Raw genomic sequence first — 25,617 nt, 5'->3', positions numbered from 1 at the left:
ATATCTTTGGAAAGAAAGCTTCTTTATTTCTGTAATTTCTCTTGTGCTCTACGTTTTAATCTCAGGGCATAGATATTGAAATATTGAAACAAGGTGGTTTTTTTTTTTTTTTTTTTTTTTTTTTTTTTTTTTTTTTTCCCGTGTAACTCCAGAGAAGTTTTGAAAATATGTCAAATATTGCCAAAAAAAAAAAAAAATCACCAAGAGCCGGGAAAGCCGCAAGGCTTCTGTTAGTGGAATTATTGAAAGCTTGGAGAAATAATCACTGTGGCATAAAGGAAAGTTTGGGAGTTTCTCCTTAAAGGTATTATGTGGAGTTTTCCCCCTTCGATTATTTTTAGGTAGTGACAGAAGGTGGAAAAGGCCGGTGGATTTAGAGGGTGCTTTCATACAAGGAGAGACAATTACTTAAGAGAGTTCAAAGCTTATTTATAAAACAGTAATTACCTTCCCCTGGGATGGAGACTCTGGCGGGGAGGGGGTTACAGCACTTAATTGGCAAAGATGCTTAAAAGCTTCCTCCTGACCTTTTCAAAAACTTTCTGCTGCAACAGGCTCGGGCAGAGGTTGAAAACCTGCCCAAGGAAAGGCCAGGTTTAATACCGAGACTTAGCTCTAAATGGCTTTTCAAAGGGCTGTGGAAATCCTCCTGCTTAAGGAGCCGGCGGTGTCGGAGGGATGAGGGATGGATGGATGAGGGATGGATCCATGGATGGATGGATGGATGGACAGATGACAGATGGATGGATCTATGGATGGATGAGGGATGGATCTATGGATGGATGAGGGATGGATCCATGGATGCTCCATATCTACAGGACAGGGCTCTGGGGACAGGGTGGCACCTGAGCCTGGCACCTCCCTCCCCACATCCCGCCTCTTGAGATGGCCAAAATATTAAAATATTAAACAGGGATTTTCTGAGAGGCTTCTCTGGGATGTGGCTGGAAGCCTGGTCTGGGGGGTGGAGGCAGCCAGGGCTGGTCCATGCTGGGCACGTCAGGAGAGTGGTCTAAGATGAGTTTTTCCTTTGCTGTGGGAATTCATGGCATGGTTTGTGTTGGAAGGGACCCCAAAGATCAACTCATCCCACCCCTGCCACGGGCAGGGACAGGTTCCACTATCCCAGGTTGCTCCAAGTTTCATCCAACCTGGCTTTAGACAATTCCAGGGATCCACGGGCAGTCACAGCTTCTCTGGGAATCTGTGCCAGGGCCTCCCAAAACTGACCCCACGTGAAGAACAGTCCAAGCCCCTCAATCCCACCATGACAAACTCCTGGTGGTTGCAGCCCTGAGCTTTCCCCGTGGCAGGGGTGATGTCTCGGCTCAGGATTTCCACACTCACCTTTTGTGGTGCTGGTCCTGAGTGGAAAATTCACAGCAGCTCCTTGGATTCCCCTCCTTCTCCCTCTGCTCAGAGGCAGCTCAGAGATGACAGGAATCTTCCAAATTATTCATGCATCCCTTAAGTGAGTCAGTGCAGAGCTGAAGACTCGTTTGAGATGTAAATGTGGATGTGGCAGGCAGGGCACTGGGACGGTGAGGGGGCAGCTGTGCCCCCTGGGTGCGTCCTGCAGGTCCCCCCAGGGCTCAGGGGGGTCAGTGTCCAGCTCCGTGGGATTCCAGGGCTGGCAGAGAGCAGCGATGAGCCAGGGTTCGCAGGGATGACGTGGTCCAGAGCCATGGACCAAAAGGAGAATCCCTGTTCCACCACGTGCTGCTGGTGACAGGGACTGCCCCGACCCGGAGCACCTGGAGTGCTCATCCCAGACTGAATCGTGGGTGGGAAATGGCTGAAATTTGGAGAAATTCGCTATTTGGGCTGTTAAAACACCAGCACGGGATGTTTTAGGCAGCGCTTTGGGAGTGGGATGAGCTGCTGGGCTCCTCCTGGGAGTGATTTTGGTGTTTCCACCGAGGAAATCTCGTGGCAGGCAGGGACACGAGGGGAATAAACCCTCCTCTCCCAGGCAGCAGTGAGAGGGTGGCAGGAGCCTCCCGACCCCCGGGGCCGCTCTGCATCTTCACACACAAAATTGATCAGGAGCAGGAGAGAATTACATTAATACAGTCACTTGTCACCGAGGTTCTTATTAGGAATCTCCACTCATTAGTGTGGAGAGAACAAGGATTGTGACCTTGTTAACGTCCTTGGGCCGGGAAAGGCGATTGACCACTTCGCTATTGATTGATCACTTAGCCCTGAGCTGAGCCGTGTGTGTGGCCGTGGCCGCGGGCACGCCTGGCCCTGGGCAAACCTGGAGGGTTTTTCTGTAGCTGGAATGAAGAATTGGCATCCCCCGTCCACACCCTTCGGGCTGATTCCGCCGGGAATCCGCCGGCCCGCGTTATGCAAATAAAAAAGGCTAAATAAACCCAAGCAGGCGGCGGTGATTGATGGGAAGGGCCAAGGCAAGTGACAGATCCCGTCCCCCGAGGCCACATCCCGGCGCCTCGTGTCTTGTGCAACTTCCCAGCTGCTGCTCCAGAGCCGCTGCATCCCAAAGCCCGGGGCTGGGGGAGCCGCCTCTGCCCCCCAGAGCATCCCCCGGGCCAGGGCAGGACCCTGCGGGAGGATTTGCCTCAGCTCTGGGTCAGTTTTGGGCTCTGCACGGCAGGAAGGGCACTGAGAGGATGGAACGTGTCCAGGGAAGGGAATGGAGCTGGGAAGGAGCTGGAGAATTCCTGAGGGAGCTGGGAAAGGAGCTCAGCCTGGAGAAAATGGGGATCAGGAGGAATTTCTGGCTCTGCACAAGTCCCTGCCAGGAGGGGACAGCCGGGGGGTGGTCGGGCTCTGCTCCCGGGGAACAGGGACAGGAGGAGAGGGAACGGCCTCAGGGCCAGGGGAGGTTTAGGTGGGATTTTAGGGGAAATTCCATCCTGGAAATTCCTGCCCAGCCTTGGCACAGCTGCCCAGGGAGGTTTGGAGTCCCCATCCACGGAGACACATCAAAACCGTGTGGATGTGGCACTTGGGGACGTGGATTGTTGGACTGGATGATCTTCGAGGTCTTTTCCATCCGTGATTCCACAACTCCATAATTCCTTCTGTGGGTGAAAACCAAACCCCCGTCAGGGCAGGATCCCCAAACCCCTCGGCCATCTCCACTACATCAGATTATTTCATTCAATTCCATTTTCCCCTCTCTGGAGGCTTCTCTAGGTGCTGCTTGTGCCCGAATATTTCCTTTTTCTTCCCCGCAGTCCCCACCCCGCCTGTGCCCCGGCAATTCCAAGTGACAAATCCCCCCGTCCCTGGCCACCCTGCCGGGGGAGGAAACGTCCATCAAGTAGAAACCAAAGAAATCCTCCAATTACCGGCAGCGCGGCGGGGGCTCGATCAGTGCCATTGATCAGGCGCTGTCACCTCGATCGCTCATCGCCGCCACCATCAATACCTGCAGCCGGGAAGGGGACACTGATGTCCCCGCGCTCCCGGAGCCTCTCCAGGGCTGCTTTTCCCAGCCCCATCGGAGCTGCCCAGCAGCTCCAGCCCGGCGGGACCCGCAGCCAGAGAGACAAGAGGGGTTTTTTATTCTTCCCCCCAGAGCCATCGGCCGCTTCCTCCGGCGCTTCCCAAAGTCATCCCCCCGAAACCACACAAGCCTGAGAAAAAATTTCGAAGGGCGGCTGCCAAGTACTTTCAGCCGAGAATTTGGGTTTTTTGTTGAAGGGAAGGCGTCGTTTGTGTGCCATGAAAAGGCGGGTTTTGGGGAGGGGGAGGGCCGGGCGGGACGTCCCCCCGCGGTGACAGAGCCCCGAGCGTGACAAACCTGCATCCGCCGGAGCCGCTCCCGCACAAAGGAGCCGCCGGGCTGGGCTGGGCTGCTGCCAGCGGGACAAGGGACACAGGCGTCCCCAAGGGCTGATCCTGGTCCCTGGAGCAGCGTCCGGGTGGGGCACGAGGGGCTGGGAGCATCCCCATCCATGGAGAGATTGTGCAGGGTTGGGATTTACCCTGCTGTGCTCAGGTTGAACCATCCTGTTCCAGCTTTCCGGGGTTTTTTTGGGATCCTCTGTGTCTGTTTGGAGCTGATCCTGTTCCCCATCCATGGAAGGGCTGTGTGGGGTTGGGATTTACCCTGCTGTGCTCAGGTTGAACACCCTGCCCCAGCTTTCTGGGGTTTTTTTCGGGGATCCTGGCTGCCTGTGGTTTGTTTGGAGCTGGTGGGAAGCAGGAGGTTTGCAGGGAGGATGAGGAGCTCAGAGCTGGTTTTGGATGGATGGAAGCAGGGTGGGTCCTGGTTCTGTCACAGCTCCGTGCTGGTGTCACCCCTGGCAGGTGGCTGCAGGTCACTGGTGTCCCCCAGGGCTGTGTTTGTGTCTCTCTCTGGGTGTTTGTACCACATCTCTCACTTCCTCCCAGCCCCCACAAACCCCTGGGCTGGCTTAGGGAACCACCAGGGCTGATCACCCCAGCCCCTGGGGTCTGGTGGCATTTGGGGACATTGACTGTGCTGAGCTCGGAGCTCAGAGAAGATCCCAAATTGGGACAGACCCATTAACTCATCCCTGGTGATGAGTGCAGCCCAGAGGGGAGCAGAGGTGGGCTCAGAGCCCAGGGGGGACCCACGGTGGGTCACCCTCGTTAGCCTGAGTGTGACGTGCTGGGTAATTACCCTCTGTGCCATCAGAGGGGACGTGTGGGGCCGGTGTCACTCACCCCCCTTTGATCCCCCTCTCGTTACAAGGCAGATAATGAGGGACAGCCTTGTTCAGTTCTGATCTTGGTGTGAAGATTAAAAATTCATATTTTTCCTCTGCCTTGAGGAGGATCAGGGAGCCTGTGAGGGCGTCCTGCATCCACGGGGCTGAGCAGGGATCACACCCAGGCCTCGGTCACGTTAAAGGCTCATAAAACTTGAATTACCCATCAGGGACTGTAAAAGGGAGATTCCTTTCAGCATTGATCACTCTGGCGGCTCAAGACCTTTCCTAAACTTTTTTTTTTTTTTTTTTTTTTTTTTTTTTTTTTTTTTTTTTCTGGGTGAAATGCCTTTGAATAAAGGGCCGCGGGTTTAGTGAGCACCTAACTCCAGCTGTGTCCAGCTGTGTGAGCCTCACGTCAGCCTCACAACCAAACAAGTGGCTGGAAGTGTCAACACACACCTGCTTGTTGGGGGGTTTCTGGTTTCATGACACCCAGGGCTGATGGTTTCCACGCTCAGCTGTGTGTGTGTGACGTGCCCAGCTCTGACCCCAACACTGCTGGCTGAGGCTGGAGCCCAGTTGATGGACACGGAGCAGGGGTGAGCAGAAACCTTTAGAGAGAAATCTGGCTGTGAGCCCCCCTGAGGTCAGCTGGGAAGCTCTCAGGGACAGATCTCACTCTCGGCATGCAGCTGGACAGAAATTAAAGCATGATCTGGGTGGGAACTCCTCTGATTTTATGAGGAATCCCCAGAGATTCGATGAGTTTTGAGTCATGGAGCCTTGGCACAGGGAGAGTTCCAGTTCTTGTTGAAGGCAGCATGTCCTGAGGACAAGAAAACTGTCCCAGGAACCAGGAGAACCACGGCCCATGTGAACATTCCCAGCTGTGTCTGAGCACAGTCCCAGTTTGGACTGGAAGTGGGCTGGAGGTGGCTCCTGCTCTCACCTGCAGCAAAACCTCAGCAGCAGAGATTAAAAAACCCTTTGGAGATGTAAACATCTCCCAGGCCACAAAAACCACAAAACCATCTCCCAAATCATCTCCCAAAGCCATAAAAATCCCCAAACCATCTCCCAGGCCATAAAAGCCCCCAAACCATCTCCCAGGCCATAAAAGCCCCCACACCATGCTGGCAGCCCAGTGAAGAATTCTGTCTCCCTGTGGTTTGGGGATCTCAGTGGATCAGATGAGAGCAGGGGGGAGCAGCAGCAGTGGAAGGTGCTGGGACAGTGGCCAGGGGTGTCCCCAGAGCCAGGCAGGTTTGTCCTGTGCCAGCTGGGTCACCTCACCCCGATCAGAACGAAGCCCTCCGTGTGCTGTCAGCTCCTCGAGCAGGACAGAGAGGAACAACTTTAAAAGCACAAGGAAAACTGTTGCCACTTCAAAACTCGGCTCGGAATTGATGCCAGGCCTCCAACAGGCTGATGCTCCTTTCTTCTCCCCTTAATGAATTCCTTCGCCTCCAGTGAGTTTCCATCTTTTATTTGTGCAGCAATCAAAGGCTGTGAGCAGCGAGGCTCACATGAGGAACAGACCCTGCCCAAGCCTTTTCTCCTCTCCCGTATCAGCTCCTCGCCCTCTCCTGGCGCTGCCACGCCGCAGCTGAGGCACAGATGCCAGGAGATGACTTTGCCGGAGGAAGGAAGGGCCCTGCAGAGTTTGTTCGCAGCAGGTCTCCTGCGCTGCAGAGAGGAGGAAGAACAGGGCTGAGCTCAGAGACACAAACGGGCAATTACGGGGTCACCTGAGAAGTGCCTGGTGATTTACGGCGCCGTTAAAAGGTGATGGGAAAAGCAGGGGAAGATTTGTAGCATCTGCATGGAAACCCCCCATCCCTGACCCCTCACACCCCAGATAGCGAGAGATTAAATATCCAAGGAGGCCTTGAAGCCTGGGGATGGCTCTGAGGGAGAGCCCTGCACATCTGGCAGTGCTTGGCCTGATGCTGCAGGCCCTGGACCGTGTGTAATGAAATGGAATTCCCTCCTCGCCCCGCTGCGGGGTGGGAGAGGCTCCAAGTGGAGGTGGAGGTGAAGATGGGCTTTGCTGGGGAGCTGAGGGAAAGGAAACCATCTCCAGTGGGGACGGACACAGCCAGGGCTGGAATCTTGCCGCTCGGGAGAAGCTCAGCCTGATCCCAAAGAGCAGCTCTGGAAGATCTTCAAGGCTTGTGGGTGTTCCCCCACGCCCAGCACGGAGGGACAGCTCTGCCTGCCCTCCCAGACTCTTGGTTCTCCTCCTCTGGCCCCTGGAGGTCTGCAGAAGTCCAGGGGGAGCGAATGTTGCTGGAGCAACATTCCCATTTCTCCTGTTCCCTCCCGGTCTTTGCAGTTCTGGTTTCTGGGCCCCCTTTGCATGTTCTGCGTGTTCAAGGGAAGAAATCCTGGCTGGAAGAGAAGGGTGGGAGGAGTGGGCTCATGGGAGAAGGTGCTTTGAGGTCCCACACCTTGACTGGGACAGCCTGGATGTCCTATCCCATGTGCTATCCTGGGTGTTACCCTGTGCATTATCCCATGTTATCCCGTGTTTTATCCCATATTATCCCATGTGTTATCCTATGTTTTTTCCCATCTTATCCCATGTTTTATCCCATATTATCCCGTGCGTTATTCCATGTGTTATCCCATGTAATCCCATATGTTATCCCATGTAATCCCATATGTTATCCCATGATATCCCATGTGTTATCCCATATTATCCCATGAGTTATCCCATGTTTTATCCCATGTGTTATCCCATGTTTTATCCCATATTATCCCATGTGTTATCCCGTGTGCCGGTGCCCAGCAGAGCCTGTGTGGTTCCAGGCTGGGGAGCAGTGTGGGATCTGAGGGAAAAGCTCATTTTGGAGTCTCTGCTCCTGCTGCAGGAGCTCTCCCCTCCCAGCCCTTCCTGGCAGGATTCTCCAGGATCCTCTTGGCTCCGGTGCAGCGATGCTGCTCTTGGAATTACATCTCACCCCGCCTTGTTTGGGGCAAACAGGGATTTTTTTGGGAGAAATCTGTGGGTGGGAGCAGCTCTGAGGGCCAGGTTGGCTCGCTGGGAGCCGGGCTGGGAATGAGCAGGGCTGGAGGGTGCACATGTCTGCAGGGAACAGGGAAGAGCTGGCAGGAGCGGGGATAAAAGCAGCATATGCCTGATGCAGGGAGTGGAGAAATGCCGGCCAGATGGCTGCAGGCACTGAGAGTGGGGAGTAATTTCCAAAGTCTTTGCTCTCCCCAGCAAGATTAGGGCACTTGCAATCTCTCCTCCCCTCGGCTCAATTCGCCTCCCGTGGTGGCTTTGGGCAGAGCTCTTAATGCTGCTCGTGACCTCCAGGGATTTGGGGAATTGTTCTCGCAGGGAGCAGCGGGTGGTTTGTTGGGATGATTCTCCCAAATCCGCTCCGTCCCAGGGAAGGGGAGGATTTGGGAGAGGTCTCACCCCGTGGGTGTTACAGGAGCTCAGATGGGTCCTGGGGGAGGCTGAAATCAGGGAATTCCAGACTGGTTTGGTTGGAAGGGGCCTTAAAGATCATCCAGTTCCAATCCCAACACCTTCCACTATCCCAGGGTGCTCCAAGCCCTGGCCTTGGACACTTCCAGGGATGAGGCAGCCAAAATTTCTCTGGGAAATCCATCCCTGTCCCTCCCCACCCTCCCAACCAGAAATTCCTTCCCAATATCCCACCCAAATCTCCCCTTTCCCAGTTTGAAGCCATTCCCTGTGTCCTGTCCCTCCATCCCTTGTCCAGGTCCATCTCCAGCTCCTCTAGGCTCTGAGCTCTCCTTGGAGCTTTCCCTTCTCCAGGTTCAAAAGGGAGATTTGTGGTTTAGGGAAAACTTAAAAATTGTAATTTTTAGGTGATCTTTATGTAAAAAAACCCCTCCAACCATAAGTACCCGTGAGGGGAAAGGCATGGTAGAAGCAGAAACTGCAGTTCCATCAAGCTGGAAATCCCAAATAATCCAAAACTAACCCAGGCTGCAGCCTTGAAAGTCGCTTTCTTTCCTTGTACGAGGAGAGGGAGAAAAAAAATAAATTAAACCTGTGTGGAAACCTTGTTGTAAGGAAATGAATTGCAAATAAGAAAAACAAATTCGAGTTAATTCCTCTTTTCCAAGCAGGGCTCCATTCAGCGTTTTGGGAGTCAGGGGATTTAGGGATCTGCAGATAGCGTCAGTGTTTTTGGGTAACAAGTACAAACTGTAGCAGCTCTTTAGTCTTCAGAAGCTGTTTCTGATTAGGATCTTTTCTTTTGACAACTTTTTTTTTTTTCTTTTCAGGAAAAAAAAAAAAGGCAGGGGGGAGGAGGAAAGGGCTTTTTGTAACACAGTTGGGTTAGAGATGAGGGAAAATCTGTTTGAAATATGCACGGACCTGAAAGCAAATCTTGAGTGAATAATAAGTTTAACTGACCTTAAAATATCCCATTGCCATGAGGGATTTAGAGTAATACTTCAAATGGATTTTTGATGAGGCTCTGCAGGCTGTGGGGAATTGAATATTTTTTTTAACCAACATGTTTTCTGATCTAAATTTTCACAATAACTGAGAGGAAAAAAAACCAAAAAACAACCCAACAAAACAACCTATTTGGGAATGCCTAAAGAAGGGTTGGGGTTGTGTTGCTTTGCTCCAAAGCTGCTGCTGTGTGGGGAAAAACCAATTTGCTGCAAGGTCACTTTTCAGAAGTACTTTTATTCCCCTGTATTTAAGTTTAATCCTGGAGCAGAATTCCTCCTGGCTGCCTGTGTGGCATCCTTGGCATTCCATGGGGGATCCAGAGGAGGATTATCCCGGTGCCCAGGTCACAGTGTGTGTGTCCCAGGCCTGCTGTGGTGTCCCTGTCCCTAGGATCCCCAGGATCCCTGCAGAAAACCCTGGCTGCTGGAAAACACCCCTGGGAGAAGCCCAAAATCCCAGCACACACCATCCCTGGGCTCGCTTTTCCCTCAAACAGAAATCTTCAGCAATTCCTGGGCTGTCCTGCTGTTCATCCACCCATCCACCCATCCATGAATCCATCCATCCGAGGGGACAATTCCATCCTAAAGGACACAGGGATGTCCCCAAGGCTGTGGGGTTCCATTCCTTCCCTCCATGCTGGAGCACAAAGTGCCACTGTGTCAGTGACAAGGTTCAAGCTGTGCCAGGGGAGGTTTAGGTGGGATTTTAGGAAAAAATTCCTTCCTGGAAGTGCTGCCCAGGGCAGGGCTGGGTCCCCCATCCCTGCAGGGAGTTAAAGCACTGTAGATGTGGCACTTGGGGACGTGGGGCAGTGGCCTTGGTAATGCTGGGGAAAGGTTGGATTGATCTGGGAGGGCTTTTCCAGCCTCAGCAATTCCATGATTCCAGTTAATGCCCTGCACCAGCCCCTCTGCTCCTGAGGCTTTCCCTGGATCATTTTTAGGGAGAGATTTGGAGCCATACAACACCCGAGTGCAGTTCCCAACTTCCAGCCTCTCATTCCCAGCCCTGGAATGGGGGGAGCAGAGCCCAAAAGTGGGAGAACCAGGGGACAGTCCCAGCAGGGGCTGTGTCCCCATCCCCAGGGATGAGGATGGGTGTTGGAACCCTGGGCACTGAGAATTCCAGCCTTTCTGTGCTCACAGGCACTGACCCCCGAGCAAACACTGCATTTGACCTGAGGCCGTGGAAAAGGCTCCCAAAATTGAGTGACAGCCCTGGGATTGTGGGTGTGGGGTTTGGATAGAAGTGTGGGATATCACAGGGTGCAAAACTCAGAACTCAAGGGTTTAGAATATAGTAATGTATATTAATAATTAGTAATTACTAAATATTATTATTATAGGGCAATATGGAGGATTTTAGGGCATTGTCTGAGTCCTTCTTCACCTTCGTCATGGTTTTGGGTGGGTTTTTTTCTAATTGGGTGAAAGGGTCCACACTGGGGACCTTGGGTGGTCATTATTGGGTCAAAAGTGTTAATAACATAGGTGTCACCTTGTTATTGGGTAATTAGCACTTAAAAAAAAACAAACTCGGAAAGAGTTAGAGGCACCTCCATTTCCTACCTTGTTAACTAGAACTCACAACTCATGAGACGGTGCTATAGATAAGAATTAATAAATATCTGAGTCCGAACATGAAAACTCCATTAATGCTGGCTCTGACACGAGGAAAAGGAGATAAGAAACCCACAGAAGGAGACACTGGCAGATGTCCCATGGGTTGGGGGGTGTCACCAGCCGAGGGAGGGTTTGGGAAATGTTCCTGGCTGCCCCAAACATCCCACCCTGCGGGGCTCCAGCGGCAAACAAGCCCCCAGTGTCCTGCTGCCTGTCCCGGTGGCGCCGTGGCAGAAACGCCTCCTGGCCCCCTGCCTCTCCCAGAGCTCCAAACAGCCCCGGATTTCCCCTCCCTTCCATTCAAAAAGGAGGGGAAAAAGGGGAAATTGTGATCCTGTCAGAGCCCTGGGCTTGGGAAGATCCATCCCCCTCATATCCCAGGGACAGGGAGCACGCCAGGGTCCTGTTTGGGCACTGGGATTCCAGGGCAATCCCACAGCAGTGTGGGGTCGTGGCTTTGCTCCTGCCTGCCGTGGGGTTGGCTCTGGGATTCTGGGGAATCGTGGAAAGGTTTGGGGTGGAAGGGACCTCAAAGCTCATCCACTGCCAGCCCTGGGGGGAGTCTGAAAGGCCAAACTGGTGAGACTGGTGTGGACTGGCCTGGACTGGTGTGGGTGGTGCTGCTGGCTCTGGGCTGGGCTGGCAATGCTCGAGGTCCTGGCCACCACTCAGCTGCGGCTTTCCATGGAAATGTGCAAAAACTCCTGCTTTTGATCCTCATCCCTCATCAGATCTGTCTGGAATGGGCTGGTGGGATCCAACAGGCAGACAGCTGGACAGACAGACAGACAGAGAGTGTGATTGCTCAAGCCACACTTCCTTAGGAAACCAGGCTAAAAATAAGCAAACTCCGGTTCTTTCCCACAAACAGCTGCAGTTGCCACAAACTGCAGCTTTTCCAGTGAAGGAAAAAGTGTTTTGTTAGAGAATTCCCAGTTGTTCCTGCTGGAGGGAGGGGCGGAGGGAGCACTGACATGATGGATGGAACCCCCATCTCCATCCCCTGGGGTTCACCCAGAGCTGCCCATGGCTCAGGAAGCTGCAGAAACATCCTGGAATTCCAGAGTGGTTTAGAATTGGGTTGGAAGGACCTTAAAACCTACCCAGTGCCACCCTCTGCCATGGGCAGGGACACCTTCCACCATCCCAGAGTGCTCCAAGCCCCATCCAGCCTCTCCTGGGACATTCCTGAGCTTTCCAAAATCCCCACAGCCCCTTTTTCCATGGCTAGAGGAAGAACTTTCCTTTTTTTTCTTTTGCAGCAAAGTGCATAATCCACCCCTGGCTCCCTCCTTGGTGTGGGATTTCCTTCCCCTGGGGACCAGCTGAGCTCGGTGTGAGGGGCAGGAGGCTCCCAGCAGCATTCCCAAACCTCGTGGTGCAGGATTTGTGGGGTTCTCCCTCATCTGTGGGAGCAGCAGTTGTGGGGTCCCGTGTGAGGAGGGAAATCCAGCACGTGGGAAATGGATTTGTAGAGAATTCTCAAAGCCTGACAAAAGCCTCACACAGTCTTGTGCATCTGTGGACAAACTTTGAGATAAGAAACGCTGACTTAGAAATGCCATGGAATAGCACAGACATTGCTGAGAGAGAGAAATGGAACTGGAAACAAGTTTTAAATGATGGCCTTGCAAACAGACCAGATAGTTTAGAGAAACAGAACTCTGAAAGGTGAATATATGGAACATACAGATATGAAAATAGAACTGTGAAAGGTGAATATATGGAACATATAGATATGAAAACAGAACTCTGAAAGGTGAATATATGGAACATACAGATATGAAAACAGAACTCTGAAAGGTGCACTGCAGCAGGACCCACGAGGGGTATTTTTAGATGATTGGCTTTAAGGCATTTACAGCATTGTGTCAGCAAAAGCTGATAGGCCAAGAAACGCTTATAATGAAATTAGGAAATGGTTTGGCTTCTGACTGTGATGGCGTGAATTATAACACCTGTATTGTCTCACCCTTCACACGAGACTGAAAATGGAATAAAAATTATTAAAACACCTCTCAGTTTCCCCATCTCTGGGTCAGAAAAGGGGATAACCCAATGCCTGCACACACCTGGGGGTGGCTGAGCAGGTTGGTGGAGACCAGAACCCAGAACCATTTTTTCCATGCTGGGGCTTTTCTCTCAATTCCCTTCTCCTGGCTCCTGCTGCTGGATGGGATGGCACAGAGAAGTTTGGGAATGGTGCCTCCCATCCCTGCCATGCTGTGGGCGAAGCTCCTCGCCAGGAAATGGGGCTTTTTTCAGGCTTTTTCTGATAGTAAAGAGGAAAAAAAAAATAAAAAGAGCTAAATTTGTTTCCCATCTTCCCTCAGGCTGGATTACAAATTTGACACAGATGGGGAATCTTTGCTGTTTCTGTGGAAAGCTGGAGGCATTTTCTTTTCCATCCCAACCAGAGCAGCGTGACAGCATCAGGCCCAAGACAAACACCAAAAAACCCCAGTTTTGGGGTTTGCGAGGAGGGGGGACACAGGAGCTCCTGCAGCCTGGAGCCATCCTCAGCTGGGACACGTGTGAGATGTGCCTGTGGAGGGCAGAACCTGCTCTGGGGGGACACAGCAGCTGAGTGTGGGGATGGTGGTGGGAGTTTAGGGTGACATTTTCCCTGAGAGCCCCAGGACAGGGGTTTAGGGTGACATTTACTCTGAGAGCCCCAGGACAGGGGTTTAGGGTGACATTTTCTCTGTGAGCCCCAGGACAGGGGGTTCAGGGTGACATTTTCCCTGGGAGCCCCCAAAGGAGGCTCTGAGCTGTAGGGTGCAGGGGTTTGGTTGAGGGATGCTGGGGAAGGGGATATGGGATTATTTATTCTCACCTGGGAGCTTTTGGGGACCCAAAACTTCTCTCCTTTGAGATGCAGCTGTGGCTCCTTGCCCTGTTCAGCCTGGGAAGGTGGCACTGAGGGCTGGGCAGTCCTGGCTCCATGCCTTTGTCCTCTCTCCAGGGCTCAGGGACACTCAGGGCCACTGTCACCTTTGGATGGATGAACCTGGGGCTCTGCAGAGCTGCTGTCACTTCCAGGCCACCAGGTTCCTGCCAGGGCCAGGCTGCAGCAGCTCCTCCATCACCTGCCTGAACTGTCAAAGGCATTACAGCCACCCTGGGAAATGGGAATTCCTGGATCCTCCTTCTCTGGGCACCGGGGCTCTGCCACTGCTGCCTCAGCACATTTCAGCCCCTCCTGCAGCTGTGACATCGCTGTCCCCACCCCTCTCCTGTCCCACACCTGAGTGCCCCACGGGCTCTGTGAGACATCTGCTGCCTCCCCTGGACCCCACAGATCCCCGAGGGTCCCTGTGCCCAGCCAAGAGCAGGGCTGCAGATGATGCCACTGATCTGCCAGCCCTGGAACCGGCCCAGGAGCCCTCAGGGGTTTGTCTGAACTCGGGTAATTGCCCCGAGATGGAGATTTCCCTCCCTTGGGCCAGATCCCACAGCTCTGGAATCCCTTTGGGATGTTCCTGGAGCTCTGATGGGCACACAGAGCCGGGCACTGCTGGCTCTGTCCCCTCTCCTGTCCCCACAGGGCACCTCCTGCTCAGCCCCTGTTGCTGGGTGTCCCCAAAGAGGGATTTGGTTTTGGAGTCACAGCGTGTCCCCAAAGAGGGGTTTGATGTTGGGGTCATGGTATGGCCCCAAACAGGGATTTGGTTTTAGGGTCACAGGGTGTCCCCAAACAGGGCTGGAATGGAGGGAGGGGCACCAGGGCAGAGCGAGGCACTGGCTCAGTTTTGGGGTGGGAGGTGAGGGGGATCCCCTTCACGGGGGGATTGAGGAGCAGAGTCACTGCTGATCTCGGTGTTCCCAAATTCCTTTGTGGATTTGGCCAGGAGAGCTCAAAGCTGAGCCTGGAGCTGGTGCTGATGGATCCCCAGTGGCAGCCCTGGCTGCAGCCCGCAGCCAGCACTGATGGGTGTTTGCTGAGCTGGAAATGAGACACTCCTGGAAGCGCCTCAGAACAGCTCGTGGTTGGTGTTTGAAGCTGAAGTTTCACTCAGGATTTTGTGGAAAAAAACGAGGTTGACTTTTTTGGTAAAATTTAAGAAGTTTAATTAAAAACAACAGGAGACAAAAATGAAGCCAAGAGTTAATTGCTAAGGGCTTAACATTTAGCCAAAAGCACACCTAATATCTTTAGAGATACTCCTTAAATACTTTTTCTATTATATCAGCTTGTTGTATACTTAGAGACCTTTATGCATATTTCAACTTTTCTATAAACTTATTTTCATATTCTAGGAACTGTTAAACATGGCTTCTCTTCGAGTTTGCTTTTTTAGAGCATGCAGAGAGTTTTTTAGATGTGGTTTTAATTAATCTTCATTATCACTTCTAATTTGAGCTTTGGTCTCTAATTTCCATCGGTGGCAGGTGTTCATAGTTGGTCTGTCAGTAGTAGGGTCTTCATTATATGTTCACTGGATGTTATTCCAGTTAAGCAGACAGTTTAAACATATTATATTAACTATTAACGATTGTATTATATATAATATTATATTAACTACATCAACTATTACTACTATGCTTCATTTTTGCTAACAGCAAAGATAAAAACTATATTTATGCAGCAAAACCGTTTTAACATTATACATACAGCATTTATCTTAATATTTGTGAAAAGCCAACAATATCTATGTATTTATTTCAGTTTCAAGCAGGACTTGGTGCTTGTTCAGCAGGGCAGAGCCAGACTGGGAAATGGTTTTTGCAGAAGCTTCCATGAGGTAGATCAGCTCTCACATCTTTGATTTCTTCTGGTCAGATCCAATCCTGATTAATTCCTTCCCAACATCCGAACCTTTGGTGATGCCAGAGGGACCTGGTGGCCCTGGCACGTGGCGCCCGAGCCCAGAATGCCCCAAGCGCTCCTTTTTGTCTTTTTGGAAGAGGAGAAGCTGCATAACCGACTCGAAAATGTTGGAATGGGTCATGTTAGGAATAGTGAGGCTGGGAGGATCATTTCCATTCCCCGAAAGTTTTTGGGGAGTCCCTTCCTCCTCCCGCTGGCTGTGCAGGAGGAGGGTGAGGAGCAGGACCAGGGGACAGCCAGGGGACAGCCAGGGGACAGCCAGCCCTGCCCACGGTGGCCTTGGAGGGACCATCTGGAGAGCCCGGCTGCCCCTTCCCCGCTGCTCCGCCAGGGTCCGGGGCTGCCCCATCCTGAGATCAAATAAACACAAATACCCTGAAATTATTCATGGCTCCGGGGACTTGTCTGATGCCTCGTCAGCAGCTGCTGATCAAATCAGAGCAGCTGTCAATTGGCGGGCGGCAGGAGGGGCTGGCTCTGCCTGACATGTGTGGATTCCTTCTTCTTTCCATCCTTTTTTCTTTCCTTCCTTCCTTCCTCCCTCCCTCCCGCTGCTCCCGCACCTGCGGCGGGGCTGCGCCGGGATGCGCGGGGTGGAATTCTGAGCGTTCCCCTCCAGAATCAGAATAAATCCCCCAGATTTATTCCAGAATTAAATCTCCGGAATAAACCCCCCGGGATTGGGACAAGGAAGGATCGCAGCCGCACGGGGGGATGCGGGTGTTGCCACCTGCCCCGTGCCCCCGCTTAATTAGGCCGGGTTAATTAGCGCTGAGAGCTTGAGAGCGCTCAAGGGAGCGCTGCCCGTGGGCTGGGAGTGTCCCCAGGCACTGTCCCCTGGGAGGTGGCAGCGAGGGGATGAGGGTGACAGGACAAGGGGGAATGGCTTCACTGCGACAGGGATGGGATATTGGGAATAAATTTATTTATTGGGAATAAATCCTTCCCCATAAATCCTCCCCTGCGAAGGTGGGCTGGGGAAGCCCTGGCACAGATTCCTGGAGAAGCTGTGGCTGCCCTTGGATCCCTGGAAGTGTCCAAGGCCAGCTTGGAGGAACCTGGGATAGTGCAAAGGGTCCCTTCCTTCTCCTTGTGCTCAGCCAAGCGTCGGGAAGTGGAAGGATTCCTATTTCTGCTCTCTGTGTGGTTGTAAACCTGAAAACCTCAAGGATTTTTGTGGCCTCTTTATGCCTTTCCTGTGCTCTACTCCATCAAGGTGGGAAGTCAGGCAGGACCAGCCTGTTGCTGTGAGGGGATAATTTAGTGAGAACTAATGAGTGTAATTATTTTATTTGTATTGAAGAAAAGGGCTTTAGACAGAGTGGTCTGGGGATTTTTTTTAAAGAAACCTTGGGACAGTCAAGGTTGGTGAGGTTCCCTTCCCTCCTCAGCAGCTCCAAGAGCAATTTTTCCCTTATTTATTGGTGCTCCCAAGGATTCCCGTTACCAGGGGGATAAAATCTGTCACCGGTGTCTGTGCTGCGGGTTCAGAGGAGGGTAATTTGTGTTTCCCCCTGCTCAGACAGCAGGTCAGGTCATAAAGCACCAGACCCACGGCGAGGGGAGAGGCTCTTTAAAGGCTGCCTGTGCTGAAAGGTGCAATAATCCGCCGGATTACTTGCCGGGGGAGCTGCAGGGAAATTTACTGCCTTGGAAAGGGATTATCCCGGCGCTGCTGCTGCCAGAGGATTTCTTCCCTTTCTTTCCTAAGAGGGAAGGAAGCTTTTCATTGAATTCCTGCTGCTCGAGCCCGCGGGAGCTGCTCCCCGCAGCCACCGCAGCTCTCAGGGCTGGGAAGGGAAGGATTCATCCCGACCGTGCCGGGGTTTATCCCCATCTCCCGGGTGGGAGAGGAGAACTGGAGCCTGCCTGGGAATTCCAGTGGAGTTTGCGGCGCCTTCAGTGCACGGAAGATGCTGAGCTGCTGCAGCGGCTGAGTTTGCTCCAGAGGGATAATACAGGAGGAGGGATAAAGAGAGGGAGGGATGAAAGGGAGAAAGGATAACCAGGAGGAGGAATAAAGAAGGGAAAGGATAACCAGGAGGAGGAATAAAGAAGGGAAAGGATAACCAGGAGGAGGAATAAAGAAGGGAAAGGATAACCAGGAGGAGGAATAAAGAAGGGAAAGGATAACCAGGAGGAGGAATAAAGAAGGGAAAGGATAACCAGGAGGAGGAATAAAGAAGGGAAGGGATAACCAGGAGGAGGAATAAAGAAGGGAAAGGATAACCAGGAGGAGGAATAAAGAAGGGAAAGGATAACCAGGAGGAGGAATAAAGAAGGGAAAGGATAACCAGGAGGAGGAATAAAGAATGGAAGGGATAACCAGGAGGAGGAATAAAGAAGGGAAAGGATAACCAGGAGGAGGAATAAAGAAGGGAAGGGATAACCAGGAGGAGGAATAAAGAAGAGGAGGGATGGAGAGGAGAAGGGATAACCCAGGAGGAGGGATAAGCAGGAGGGGGATAAAGAGGAGGAGGAATAACCAAGAGAAGAAATAAAGAGGAGGAGGAATAACCAAGAGAAGAAATAAAGAGGAGGAGGGATAACCAGGAGAAGGGAAAATGAGGAGGGATGACCAGGAGGAATGATAACCAGGAGGGATAAATCCTCTCCGGTGCAGCTCCAGCTGCAGGAACAGCCTTTGCACCGGCAGCCACGAGGGCTCCAACCCCGAGCATCCCCTCCTGCGAACGGGAACCAAACCAAGTGCTCCATCCCCCATCCCGAGCGGAGACTGGAGCTGGAGCAGCTTCCCAGGCTGGAGCTCAGGGCTGCTCCTGCCCCGAGTTCCCGAATCCTTCAGCAGAGCCCCCCCGGGGCCGGGGGTGGGGTGGGTTTTGTTTGATTTCCTTCCCCTGGAAGGCAGCAGCGGGGGCTGGGGCAGCCAAGCCCTTTAATTGTGTGCAATGAAGGCTGACAGTGCCGAGGCGCAGCCTTTAAAAGGGGTACTGAACCTTTAATTCCTGAATAAATCATCTCCAGTCTGTTGCTCCTTCATCTGCAAGCTGTTTGAGCTCGGGACACACGGGCACTGCTGGGAAGGGTCATTTGGAGATCAGAGCCCTCGATTGACCCGGGTCACAGGCAGGACACCTGCCACAGGCTGTCCCCTGGCTGGGAATCAAAAGGACACTGGGGACAGAAGATTCCTGATTGCTGCCAACGCTGAGGGGATCCATCCCACAGGGTGGAGAGCTGGGAGTGCCCCTGGCAGCCCTGTCCTCCCTGGGCACCAGCCCCAGGGTCACACCAGGCTGGGCACGAGCCAGCCCCCATGTTCTGAGGGGGTTTTGGGGATTCAGTGCCCCATCATAGTTGGGCATGTGCCAGCTCCCGTTTTCTGAAGAGTTTTTGGGGATTCATGGAGCTGTTCTGTTTCCCACCTGTTTTCACCCAAGCAGCGGCTTCAGCTGTGTTTTCACTCACAAATATTCAAACTCCATCATGGAGTTTGGGCTCTATCAGGGAGAAGGAGCCCCTGGGTGCTGCAGGAGGAGTCCCTGGAAGCTCTTCTTGACCCCATCAGGGACAGGCCCAGCGGTGCTGGCTGTGAGGGGCTCCTGGCAGTGTCTCTGGGGAGTTCAGGTGACATTTTTGGCTGTGAGGGGCTCCTGGCAATGTCTCTGGGGAGCTCAGGTGACATTTTTGGCTGTGAGGAGCTCCTGGCAGTGTCTCTGAGGAGCTCAGGTGACATTTTTGGCTGTGAGGAGCTCCTGGCAGTGTCTCTGGGGAGTTCAGGTGACATTTTTGGGGTGCCCCCATACATTGTAGCTGCTCCACAGTGGAGAAGGCTGAGGAGGAATCATCCCAAACCTCTTTAAGAGACCCAAGAGCCTCTTCTCCAGTGCAGGGAAGGAACTGTGCCCTGACTGAGGCTGATTCCTGCTCTCTGTAATCCTCCAGGGTCTGGAACTGCCCGTAATTGCAGCCTCTGGCCAGGGCAGGATGGGCACAGAAATGCGATGGAAATTCTGTGTTGTGGGAACTGAAGTGGCTGTGGGAAGACTGGGCCTGTTCCACACCTTCGTGCCAGGAAAACCTGGGATACCGTGGGCTCGGGGAGAGTTTCTGGATGGGAAAAGCAGCCCCGGCGTCTGCCAGCCCCGGTTTTGGGGGGGTTAATAACTGGGTGTCGGGTGACTGCCGAAAGCGGCCGCTCCATTAGAAATGCAAATGTTGGCTCCGGCTTCTCGCCTTGCCTTCACTCCACAGCTCAGATCTGGATGTTCAACCCAAACCTCGGCGGGTCCCAGAGCCCCCCACAGACCCCCCGGCTCTGCAGCCCCTCGGGAAGGGTTGGGGGACCCTCCAGGGACCAGCCCTGGCACCATCCAGCGTATTTTCCTCCTCCTCCTCGGCTCTTTAACCACCCGAATCCCAGCCCAGGGACCCCGGCTGCCGCGGTGGGGCGGTGGGAGAGCTCCAGGGTCCTTTGTGTGGGCTGGAGACCCCCCAGCCGTGGGGCGAGGGGGGAATTTGGAGCTTCTGGGGGGCAGGAGGAGCCCCTGGGGATGCCCCTCGCTGTTTCATGTATCAAACTGTAATTAGGAGCAAAGGGCAGAGGGGTGCAAAGGGGCATTAATAAATTATCTGCCTGCTTGTTAATTGACGTGTCTCAGCCAGCCCGTGGTGGAGCCCAGGGCTTGGCTCCCCTTCCAGGCGCATCACAGCCTTGTTACTGCCCTCATTAGCATATTCAGGTCTCCCTGCTTAAAGCCAATTAGCTCCCGGCCAGGCCTGATTGGGGAGCCGCGGCCTCATTTGCACATTTTTGAATTGGTGAAAGAATCAAAAATAATGGAGGCAGCTCGGGGCTGGGGAGCGCTGGGGGGGCTCCGCGGGCTGGGGGGCACCGGCAGGACCTGCTGGGGAAGGCAAGGGGGAACAGCTCGGTAATTAGGGTAAAAAGGAACGTGGGCTAATTTAGTCCCGGGCAGCCTGGGGAGTTCATCCCTCTCAGCTCATCTCTTCCCGTTCATCCTTCTCAGCTCATCCCTCCCAGTTCATCTCTTCCAGTTCAGCCTGGAACTGGGATCCTTCCCAGTTCATCCCTCCCGGTTCGTTCTTCCAATTCAGACTTCCCAGTTTATCCTTCCCCATTCATCCCTCCCAGTTCACCCCTCCCAGCTCAGCCGTCCTTGCCCTGCCCTGATCCCACGGATTTCGCGGATTCCTGCGGGAAGGAGCTGATGGAGGGGCCGGGATGGGGCTGAGCACGGCTGCCCATCTCTTTTTTTGGGGCAGGGCTGTGCCACGTCCCCCAGCAGTGGGAACCAGGGACACGGGGCTGGATCTGTCGCTCCCCACATCCCCTCCCTGCCTCCTCTCGCCTTTCTCGGTGCCGCTATTTGAGCTGCCTGCAAGGAAAAGGCTGGAAAAAATCTCCGACCTTCCAGAACTGTTTGTTTCCAGTTTGACAACCCGAGAGCCGCCGTGGGGCCACAAAGGCCGCCTTGTCCGGGCTGCGATAAGCTCGGGGGACGATTCATATGCAGATCCGGGTGGTACCGGGTGTCTGCCACTGCCACCAGAGGATAAATCTGTCCCGAGCCCCGGGCCCCTCTCCCGGTTCCAAACTCTTTTACATTTACACAAAACCGGTTCTGTCCCGTTCCCCGGGCGCTGTCCCGGCTGTCTGTCACCCTGCCCACGGTGGGAGGTGTCCCCTGGAGCCGCGGGGTGTCCCCTGCCCGGCCTGGGGATGGCAGAGCTGTCAGTGTGCTGGTTTTGTCCCCAGTGTCCCCAGGCCCATCTCGGTGCCCTTAAAGAGTGACTTTCTTTGCCCTGCAGAGCTCCCGACCGTGTCCCCACTCTGGCAGGAATCTCTGCCTCCCACTCCTTCTGTCCGGGCTTTTTTGTCAGGGCCCAGCTTTTTTAAAAATAGTGATGGGCAAGGGTTTTCCTCCCCCTTTTATTCTCATTTCGGTGATAACGTAAGAACCTGTAGGACCATCCTCCTGACTCCACGGCACCCATCCCCCTGACCCCATAGCGCCCATCCTCCTGACCCCACAGCACCCATCCTCCTGACCCCATGGCACCCAACACAGTGTTGTGTCTGCTGTCCTGCTTTGGGCTGGGATAGAGTTAATTCTCTTCCTGCTGCCCTGGGTGATAACTCAGGGATGCTTTGGGCTGGAGACTTATTTATCTCCTGAGGGTGCATCCCTTGGTCTCTCTGCTCGGTGCTGGGAGGAGTTCTGCTCCAAAAATCATCAGGAATCATGAACTAATTAACTCTGGAAAGTTTTGTTGGCCCAGTTTTTGAAGTCTTCTTTGATTCCTTGCCTGCTGTGGCTGTTAATCACTATTTAATGCAGCTTTCTGCATTTTTATCATCATTTTATCGGCTGTAATTTACTGTGTGTTACCTTAACCGAGGAAGCATTTTCATGTGTTGAATGTCTCCACATAGGAAACCCCTGCTCTGATGCCTCTCGAGTGCCAGTTGTTTTATTAATTAAAACCAAAAAATTATCAGTTTAATAGAGAGGTAAAAGGGTTTTATCCCTCCGCTGGGAATCCCGATTCCTTCCAAGGCTCCCCGATGCCGTGTCCTGTACCTGCAGGCACTGCTTGGCATTCCCACGGTGCTCTCTGAAGGTCAATAAGAATTAACTGTAAAATTAATTAAAGTTCCTAATGTTTGGGTTAAAGTGGAGCATAACAAAGCCTGGCTCTGCTCTTTGCCAGTCGAAGCCAGATCCGGAGGGAGCCGGGTGTTATCAATAATTAACCGGGGTAATTTAGGGGAAGTGTTAAGGCGCTAATGAAAACGTGAAATGTTTAATTATCGTGTGAGGAGCTGGAAATGCTTAGGCTGCAGAGGAAGAGGAGCTGTTGCACAATTAGGGCTTGGAATGGGATCCCGGGATGTCTCTGGGATGGGGCACTCCAGGGCCTGAAGCTTCCTGCACCCCATCACAGCCACGGGAGGCCCTGCCCAACCTGGGCTTTGATTAAAACTCCTGCTAATTATATTGTAATTAAGCTGTGCGTGGTGTGGTTGCCCTGGATGGCTCTGCCTGCCCCCGACGTCCCTCTGCAGTGGGAAGGGAGGGATAAGAGAGGTTTTCCAGAGGGGCTGTGCCTGCCCCATCCCTGGGCAGGTTGTGGTTTAACGGGGGCTCTGCAGGATTCCCCATCCCCAGGCTTTGCTGTTGGTAATAAACAATTTATTACCCACTGAGGGTCAGGCCCCCAGGTTTGCTGAGAGGGTTGGGGTGGGGTGAGGATGAGGAAGAGGAAGGAGCCGTTCAGAAATCCCGGAGGCATCCAGGGAAACATCGCAGGGATGCCTCAGGAAGCTGCCAGGAGGAGAAGCAGCCTGGAAAACCCTGCGGCATTTCCTGGACGGAATGAAAGTCAAGGACGCTTGGGCTGGCCGGGAAGGCCCAGCAGGAGGGTGGAGCTGTGCTGTGCTCCCAGTGAATCCCCATCCCTTGGCTTTTCCTTGGCTCTGGACCAGCTCAGAGAGGGGACAGGGATGGGTCTGAACTCTGTTTAGGAAGGTGTCAGTCTGGTAAGTGCAGTTATTTGGGGTGTGGGAGAAAAAGTGCTGGAAAGGAAGGATGGAAAAAGCACCCGTGGCTGCCCTGGGATTCATGGATCCTTGAAGGGCATCGCAGTGGTGCCAAACAGAGGGGCTGTGCTGCCAGGTGAGGGCACCAGGGACAGGAGGGGGCTCTAAAAACGCTGGAATTGTGCAAAAATTAAAATAAAAGTGGCAGTGCGGGGGGAAAAGCCACAAACGGCTTCTGCCTCTCGTTTGGGGGAGGGAGCTGTGGGGGCCCAGCATCGCTCACAAATGCTTTTAATAAAGTGTTCTTTCCTGAGTCCAGGGGAAAAAATCGCAGAAAACCTCAAGCTTTTCTCATTACATAAGGAGCAGCTGCTGCTGGGCAGAGCTGTGGCTCCCCCCTGTCGCTGTCCCTGTCCCTGTCCCCGGCCGCCGTGGGGACCCTGCCAGGCACAGCCCCGAGAGCAGTGGGATGGAACTCCCAGAGAATCCGCGGCTGGAAATGTCCCAGGCCAGGTTGGACATTTGGGCTTGGAGCACCCTGGCGTGGTGGAAGATGTCCCTGGTGGCACTGGCTGATCCCTGACGTCCCTTCCCAAACATTCCGGGATGTGCAGGGCAGGTGCCTGTGCTGGTGGCAGGGAGGACCCGCTCTGTCACACGGGGTGACACGGCTGGGTAATTTCTGCGGCAATTAATGCCTCATTAAAGTGCACGAGGGAACAATCAGAGCAGTGAATTTTAGCCGGCACAATGGCTGGGCCCTCGGGGTTTTTTTTTTTCTGCCTTTCTTTTGAAAAGGAAACAGTCTTTTTCTGGCTTTAACTGCTCCCAGTCTGGAGGCAGAGGAGGAGGGAGCTTTGGTGGGCACCTCCATTCCCAGCTGGTGCTTGGGCATGGGATTTTCCTCTGCAGTCCCACGGGGCGAGTTGAGACCCTCAGGACACGAGGCAGGGATGAAAACAAGCCCTGTCCCAAAATATTTGAGTTGAGATGCCCATCACCCACTGAAACCGGGGCGACAAGGAGGGCAGGAGGGGTTTCCAGGGCTGGGAAGGGATTCCAAAGGGGAACAGCAGCCCGCAGGTGCCCTGTGGATGCTGCTGGTGCAGCGAAGTGACAGGGAGCTCCTTCCCGGGGACAGACTCCGAGGATTTGGGGATTTCAACCCAAAAGGGGCAAAGAGAATGTTGAGATGAGCAGAGAGGCTGGAGCACGGGGGCTCCAGGAAGGGTTTTGAGGATGAGGAGGTGACCAGGAGGGTGTGACAGGGCGGGGCAGGAGGGAAAGGGGAGATGTGGCTGTGGTTGGGGAAGCCCCTGAGCATTTCTGGCGGGGTCTGGGGGCTTCTCACCCGTTGTGACATCAGGTGGGAGCAGCTGAGCCTTGACCATGTCCCTCTCTCCTCAGGAGCCTGATGCCACGGACCCTGGAGGGACAGATCACCATGGAGAAGACCCCCAGCTACTTTGTCACCAAGGAGGCCCCGCGGCGCATCCACAACATGTCCCGGGACACGAAGCTGATCGTGGTGGTGCGGAACCCCGTCACCAGAGCCATCTCGGACTACACCCAGACCCTCTCCAAAAACCCCTCCATCCCCAGCTTCCAGGCCCTGGCCTTCAAAAACCTCAGCACGGGACTGATCGACACGAGCTGGAGCGCGGTGAGGATCGGGATCTACGCCAAGCACCTGGAGAACTGGCTGCAGTACTTCCCCCTCTCCAAATTCCTCTTTGTCAGCGGGGAGAGGCTGGTCAGCGACCCTGCCGGGGAGATGGGCCGTGTCCAGGACTTCCTGGGCCTCCAGAGGGTGGTGACGGACAAACATTTCTATTTTAACGAGACCAAGGGCTTTCCCTGCCTGAAGAAGCCCGAGGGGGGGAGCAAACCCCGCTGCCTGGGGAAATCCAAGGGGCGGCCGCACCCCACAATCGACGGGCAGGTGGTGCAGCGCCTGCGGGAGTTCTACAGACCCTTCAACATGAAGTTTTATCAGATGACAGGGCAGGATTTTGGGTGGGACTGAGCCCATCCCCAGGGCACGCTGCCGGGCTGGCACCTGGGCTGCCAGGACTGCGGTCCAGGGATGCTCATGGTCATTATGATCCAGGGATGCTCGTGGTCATCGTGGTCCAAGGCTGCTCGTGGTCACTGTTGTCCAGAGATGCTCATGGTCCTCATGATCCAAGGATGCCTGTGGTCACCCCACCAGCACCCTCCTCCCTTTGTTCTAATTTATATTGGACCTTTTTCTGGCAAGAAATGGACTTTACTGGAGTAGAGAGAAATATTTAAGAAATAAAACCACAAATGAGCCCTGTCCCCTCCCTGAGCAGATTAAATATTCTTCCATATAAACCTTGCTGATCTCCATTAAATGGGAACGTTCTGGGTGGGAGTGTTAGGATCATGGATCCACCACCCAGAATAAAACCTTTGGAAACCTCTGGGGCAGGCAGCCAGTGGGGTTTTGCTGAACCAAGCTCTGGGGGTGACACAGTCGCTGGTGGCCAGGGCACAGCTGGGCAGCAAAT

General features: G+C 53.7%; 1 protein-coding gene across 1 annotated transcript in view; it reads left to right on the top strand.

The window, feature by feature from the left end:
• The window catches only part of HS3ST6 (heparan sulfate-glucosamine 3-sulfotransferase 6), a 30,763-nt gene extending 5,620 nt beyond the window's left edge, over positions 1-25,143 (top strand). Inside the window, exon 2 of the mRNA XM_066329591.1 lies at positions 24,491-25,143. Within this exon, the coding sequence (XP_066185688.1) occupies positions 24,491-25,109 (619 nt within the window). The 3' untranslated portion in view covers positions 25,110-25,143. The remainder of the gene's footprint in view (positions 1-24,490) is intronic.
• The last annotated feature ends 474 nt before the right edge of the window (positions 25,144-25,617 follow it).

The sequence above is a fragment of the Sylvia atricapilla genome, chromosome 15, assembly GCF_009819655.1.
Source record: "Sylvia atricapilla isolate bSylAtr1 chromosome 15, bSylAtr1.pri, whole genome shotgun sequence".
Taxonomy (NCBI): domain Eukaryota; kingdom Metazoa; phylum Chordata; class Aves; order Passeriformes; family Sylviidae; genus Sylvia; species Sylvia atricapilla.
The sequence above is the reverse complement of the archived record's forward strand: the minus strand, read 5'-3'. Positions and strand labels throughout refer to the sequence as shown.